At 50.7% G+C, this 6,537-nt stretch overlaps 1 protein-coding gene across 2 annotated transcripts in view; it reads left to right on the plus strand.

The window, feature by feature from the left end:
• Positions 1–2,244: 2,244 nt before the first annotated feature.
• The window catches only part of LOC109888014 (serine protease HTRA3), an 18,816-nt gene continuing 14,523 nt past the window's right edge, over positions 2,245–6,537 (plus strand). The window contains exons 1-2 of one of the 2 annotated variants that reach the window (XM_031815047.1): positions 2,245–2,992; positions 5,847–5,952. In XM_031815047.1, the coding sequence (XP_031670907.1) occupies positions 2,545–2,992; positions 5,847–5,952 (554 nt within the window). In that variant the 5' untranslated portion in view covers positions 2,245–2,544. The remainder of the gene's footprint in view (positions 2,993–5,846; positions 5,953–6,537) is intronic. The other variant, XM_031815045.1, reaches the window with a different exon arrangement.

The following is a 6,537-nucleotide window of genomic DNA, read 5'->3' on the forward strand; positions in this document are numbered from 1 at the left end:
AGTGTAGAGGTGGTAGGTAGCCTAGTGGTTAGAGTGTAGAGGTGGTAGGTAGCCTAGTGGTTAGAGTGTAGAGGTGGTAGGTAGCCTAGTGGTTAGAGTGTAGAGGTGGCAGGTAGCCTAGTGGTTAGAGGAGGCAGGTAGCCTAGGGGTTAGAGGTGGTAGGTAGCCTAGTGGTTAGAGTGTAGAGGTGGTAGGTCGCCTAGTGGTTAGAGTGTAGAGGTGGTAGGTCGCCTAGTGGTTAGAGTGTAGAGGCGGCAGGTAGCCTAGTGGTTAGAGGAGGCAGGTAGCCTAGTGGTTAGAGGAGGCAGGTAGCCTGGTGGTTAGAGGAGGCAGGTAGCCTGGTGGTTAGAGGAGGCAGGTAGTCTAGTGGTTAGAGGAGGCAGGTAGTCTAGTGGTTAGAGAAGGCAGGTAGCCTAGTGGTTAGAGGAGGCAGGTAGCGTAGTGGTTAGAGGAGGCAGGTAGCGTAGTGGTTAGAGGAGGCAGGTAGCCTGGTGGTTAGAGGAGGCAGGTAGCCTAGTGGTTAGAGTGTAGAGGTGGTAGGTCGCCTAGTGGTTAGAGTGTAGAGGCGGCAGGTAGCCTAGTGGTAGAGGAGGCAGGTAGCCTGGTGGTTAGAGGAGGCAGGTAGCCTAGGGGTTAGAGGCGGCAGGTAGCCTAGTGGTTAGAGGCGGCAGGTAGCCTAGTGGTTAGAGGCGGCAGGTAGCCTAGTGGTTAGAGGCGGCAGGTAGCCTAGTGGTTAGAGGAGGCAGGTAGCCTAGGGGTTAGAGGAGGCAGGTAGCCTAGGGGTTAGAGGAGGCAGGTAGCCTAGGGGTTAGAGGAGGCAGGTAGCCTAGGGGTTAGAGGAGGCAGGTAGCCTAGGGGTTAGAGGAGGCAGGTAGCCTAGGGGTTAGAGGAGGCAGGTAGCCTAGGGGTTAGAGGAGGCAGGTAGCCTAGGGGTTAGAGGAGGCAGGTAGCCTAGGGGTTAGAGGAGGCAGGTAGCCTAGGGGTTAGAGGAGGCAGGTAGCCTAGTGGTTAGAGTGTAGGGACGGCAGGTAGCCTAGGGGTTAGAGGCGGCAGGTAGCCTAGGGGTTAGAGGCGGCAGGTAGCCTAGTGGTTAGAGGAGGCAGGTAGCCTAGTGGTTAGAGGAGGCAGGTAGCCTGGTGGTTAGAGGAGGCAGGTAGCCTGGTGGTTAGAGGAGGCAGGTAGTCTAGTGGTTAGAGGAGGCAGGTAGTCTAGTGGTTAGAGAAGGCAGGTAGCCTAGTGGTTAGAGGAGGCAGGTAGCCTAGTGGTTAGAGGAGGCAGGTAGCGTAGTGGTTAGAGGAGGCAGGTAGCCTGGTGGTTAGAGGAGGCAGGTAGCCTAGTGGTTAGAGTGTAGAGTTAGTGTAGAGGCCCTGTTTCAGTCTGCATCACTCTACCTACTGTAGGCCCTGTTTCAGTCTACATCACTCTACCTACGGTAGGCCCTGTTTCAGTCTACATCACTCCACCTACTGTAGGCCCTGTTTCAGTCTACATCACTCTACCTACTGTAGGCCCTGTTTCAGTCTACATCACTCTACCTACGGTAGGCCCTGTTTCAGTCTACATCACTCCACCTACGGTAGGCCCTGTTTCAGTCTACATCACTCCACCTACGGTAGGCCCTGTTTCAGTCTACATCACTCTACTACTGTAGGCCCTGTTTCAGTCTACATCACTCCACCTACTGTAGGCCCTGTTTCGGTCTACATCACTCCACCTACTGTAGGCCCTGTTTCAGTCTACATCACTCTACCTACTGTAGGCCCTGTTTCAGTCTACATCACTCTACCTACGGTAGGCCCTGTTTCAGTCTACATCACTCCACCTACGGTAGGCCCTGTTTCAGTCTACATCACTCCACCTACGGTAGGCCCTGTTTCAGTCTACATCACTCTACCTACTGTAGGCCCTGTTTCAGTCTACATCACTCCACCTACTGTAGGCCCTGTTTCAGTCTACATCACTCTACCTACTGTTTCAGTTGTTTGTTTCACCTTTTTAGTAGCCTCAAAGTCATGAAGATGGACAGGACATGTTAGAGAGAAGGAATAAAGAACTGAAGAAAGAAAGAAAAGAGAACTGTAACAGTTATCTTAACTCTCCACTAGATGGCGCACGGCTCAGTTATAACCTTTTTCCAAAGCTCTGGCAGCCTGTTTGTGTGCGGGAGGGAGGTTTGCCATGGCGGGGCAGCCTCCAGATCGAGTTCTCGGGTGGGAAGGAGGTAGAGAGAGATTCACCTTCCACTCCTCATTACGCAACGCAGACAGTAGTCCTATTTGTTTCTATAACATTGTATTACTTTTTTATTTTTTATTTTATTTTGAAGTATAAAGATTATAATACATTTGTGTAGTCTTTAAGAACAGTGATAAAAATTGTTTAGCGCGAAAAGAGACTTTATCACAAGCTTGTTGAAGAGACAACCGTCTAACTATCCAATGGAGTGCCTGTAATCCTCCCCAACTCCGTTCCAGCATTTACCGAGAATCTCTCTTTCTGTCAGGCTTTTTCGTTTCCCTCTCTTTTTATTACCGCAATCTCGGGATGCGGGTGTTCCTGTTCGCTGCGACGGTATTTTTCACGCACAAGCTCACCGGGTCTGGTGCCGGCTCCGAGTCCAGCTCCAAAAAGTGTTCCTCCCAGTGCGACGTGAGCGCGTGTCCTAGTCCGAACTGCCCCAGCGGGTATGTCCCAGACCGGTGCAACTGTTGCCTGGTGTGTTCCCGGGGCGAGGATGAACTCTGTGGCCGGAAAAACGACCGTCCGTGTGGGGACGGCTTAGAGTGTAGGTCCCCTAACGGTCCTAACAAAGGCCCGCCGGGGAAGCGAAGCTCCAAGCGGAGGCTGTGTCAGTGTAAGATGGGGTATAAGGTGTGTGGTAGCGACGGAAAGACGTACGGGAACGTGTGTCGGATGAAGGCTGCCAGCCGGAAAGCTCTTCAGAAGGAAAGGGAGGCCATCACCCAAACACACAAGGGACCCTGTCCATCAGGTAAGTCCTAGCCGTTAGCCTATAGTCTAGCTCTCACCCAGGGCGTTACGTGCGGCCTGAGCGGCGTTTTATTTAATGAGTACCATGGCAGCTCTAAGCTGTATTTGAAGACGGCCCTGTCTATATGTAAAGCCCTGGGCCAGAGCTAGCATATACCGTGCATTGGGAAAGTACTCAGACACCTTGACTTTTTTACACATTTTGTTAGAAAAGTAACGTCCTCTCACTGTCACCTGCATTTATTTTCAGCAAACTTAACATGTGTAAAAATGTGTATGAACATAACATGGTTGGATGGGGAGTGTCGCTGAACAGCTATTTTCAGGTCTCTCCAGAGATGTTCCATCAGGCTCTGTCAGGTTGGATGGGGAGTGTCGCTGAACAGCTATTTTCAGGTCTCTCCAGAGATGTTCCATCAGGCTCTGTCAGGTTGGATGGGGAGCGTCGCTGCACAGCTATTTTCAGATCTCTCCAGAGATGTTCCATCAGGCTCTGTCAGGTTGGATGGGGAGTGTCGCTGCACAGCTATTTTCAGATCTCTCCAGAGATGTTCCATCAGGCTCTGTCAGGTTGGATGGGGAGCGTCGCTGCACAGCTATTTTCAGATCTCTCCAGAGATGTTCCATCAGGCTCTGTCAGGTTGGATGGGGAGCGTCGCTGCACAGCTATTTTCAGATCTCTCCAGAGATGTTCCATCAGGCTCTGTCAGGTTGGATGGGGAGCGTCGCTGCACAGCTATTTTCAGATCTCTCCAGAGATGTTCCATCAGGCTCTGTCAGGTTGGATGGGGAGCGTCGCTGTGCAGCTATTTTCAGGTCTCTCCAGAGATGTTCCATCAGGCTCTGTCAGGTTGGATGGGGAGCGTCGCTGTGCAGCTATTTTCAGGTCTCTCCAGAGATGTTCCATCAGGCTCTGTCAGGTTGGATGGGGAGCGTCGCTGCACAGCTATTTTCAGATCTCTCCAGAGATGTTCCATCAGGCTCTGTCAGGTTGGATGGGGAGCGTCGCTGTGCAGCTATTTTCAGGTCTCTCCAGAGATGTTCCATCAGGCTCTGTCAGGTTGGATGGGGAGCGTCGCTGCACAGCTATTTTCAGATCTCTCCAGAGATGTTCCATCAGGCTCTGTCAGGTTGGATGGGGAGCGTCGCTGCACAGCTATTTTCAGGTCTCTCCAGAGATGTTCCATCAGGCTCTGTCAGGTTGGATGGGGAGTGTCGCTGCACAGCTATTTTCAGGTCTCTCCAGAGATGTTCCATCAGGCTCTGGCTGATGTCAAGGACATTTAGAGACTTGTCCCGAAGCCACTCCTGCGTTGTCTTGTCTGTGTGCTTAGGTTAGTTGTCCTGTTGAAAGGGGAACCTTTGCCCCAGTCTGAGGTCCTGGGTGCTCTGGAGACGGTTTTCATCAAAGATCTCTCTGTACTTTGCTCTGTTCATCTTTCCCTCGATCCTGATTAGTCTCCCAGTCCTTTCCACTGAGAAACATCCCTACAGCATGATGCTGCCACCACCATGCTTCACTGTAGGGATGGTGCCAGGTTTTCTCTAGATGTGACGCTTGGCATTCAGACCAAAGAGATTAATCTTGGTTTCATCCGAACAGAGAATCTTGTTTCTCATGGTCTGAGAGTCATTTAGGTGCCTTTTGGTAAACTCCAACCGGGCTGTCATGTGCCTTTTACTGAGGAGTGGCTTCTGTCTGGCCATTGGTGGAGTGCTGCAGAGATGGTTGTCCTTCTGGAAGGTTCTCCTATCTCCGCAGAGGAACTCTAGAGCTCTGTCAGAATGACCATCGGGTTCATGGTCACCTCCCTGACCGAGGCCCTTCTCCCCCAATTGGTCAATTTGACTGGGCGGCCAGCTCTAGGAAGAGTCTTGGTGGTTCGAAACTTCTTCCATTTCAGAATGATGGAGGCCACTGTGTTCTTGGGGACATTCAATGCTGCAGAAAGGTTTTGGTACCCTTCCCCAGATCTGTGCCTCGACACAATCCTGTCTCAGAGCTCTACGGACAATTCCTTCGACCTCATGCCTTGGTTTTTGTTCAGACATGCTCTGTCAACTGTGGGACCTGTAATATTGTGTTCCATATTCCACCATGGAATGTAGACGTAAGGTTCTAATGAGGAGGGCTGTGAATGATGGGTTCTAACTGTTCTGCTGAGCCACTTCTTCTGTGGTTTCTGTTAGTAGAGAAATGTCATGGCAGTGAATCACCTTTCACTCTTTTCCTTTGTATGCAGAGTTACTACAACAACAACAACAATATTCACTCTCTACTCCTCCTCTTCTCTCCTACTGTTCCTCTTCCTCCCCCTCCGCTTTTCTCCTCTTCTCTCCTCCTCTTCCTCCTTCTCCTCTTCTCTCCTCTTCCTCTTCCTCCTCTTTATCCTCCTCTTCCTCCTCCTCTGCTCTCATACTGTTCCTCCTCTGCCTCCTCCTCCTCCTCTTTCTCCTCTTCTCTCCTCCTCCTCCTCCTTCTCCTCCTCTTCTCTCCTACTGTTCCTCCTCCTCCCCCACCTCTTCTCTCCTCCTCTTCCTCATTGTCCTCTTCTCTCCTCCTCCTCGTCCTCTTCTCTCCTCCTCTTCCTCCTCCCCCTCCTCAGTCCTTCCCTTCCTCCTCCATTCCGATCCCACCATTCTAAATCTATCTCTAGCATTCCATTTTGAAACATTCTAACTCAAACATTCCATTTGAAACATTCTAACTCAAACATTCCATTTGAACATCTAACAATATTCCATTCTAGACCCTGTTACTACAAGGTTGTGCTAGTTGTGAGTGTGACTGAGTGTTGTAGAGTGTAGAGGTGGTGTTTCTGTGTTAACAGGATGGGTTCTTGTTGCCAGTATAGGTCCTGCTCCTGGCCATCCCAACAGCCCCAGATACAAGTTCAACTTCATAGCTGACGTGGTGGAAAAGATGGCTCCTGCTGTGGTTCACATAGAGCTCTTCCTCAGGTCACTGCCTGTGTGTGTGTGTGTGTGTGCCTGTGTGTGTTTGTGTGTCTGTGTGCACTCTTAGAAAAAATTGTTTCAAAAGGGTTCTTCGGCTGTCCCCTTAGGAGAACCCTTTGTTGGTTCCAAGTAGAACTATTTTGGGTTCCAAGTAGAACCCTCTGGGTTCTTCATGGAACCCAAAAGTGTTCTGCCTGTAACACACACACTTATCCTCCTATCTGAATATCCGTTTTAGGTTCTAGATAGAAAAAAAGGTGCTAAGAATATAGGTGTGTGAATTGAACACATCCTGAATGTAAATTCAGCTTCTCTCTTCTCCTCTCTTCTCCTCTCTCCTCTCTCCTTTCCTCTCTCCTTTCTTCTCTCCTCTCTCCTTTCCTTTCCTCTCTCCTCTCTCCTTTCCTCTCTCCTCTCCTCTCTCCTCTCCTCTCTCCTTTCCTCTCTCCTCTCTCCTCTCTCCTTTCCTCTCTCCTCTCTCCTTTCCTTTCCTCTCTCCAATCTCCTCTCCTTTCCTCTCTCCTTTCCTCTCTCCTTTCCTCTCTCCTCTCCTCTCTCCTCTCCTCTCTCCTTTCCTTTCCTCTCTCC

This window comes from Oncorhynchus kisutch, unplaced genomic scaffold, assembly GCF_002021735.2.
Source record: "Oncorhynchus kisutch isolate 150728-3 unplaced genomic scaffold, Okis_V2 Okis07a-Okis12b_hom, whole genome shotgun sequence".
NCBI classification, from domain to species: Eukaryota; Metazoa; Chordata; class Actinopteri; order Salmoniformes; family Salmonidae; genus Oncorhynchus; species Oncorhynchus kisutch.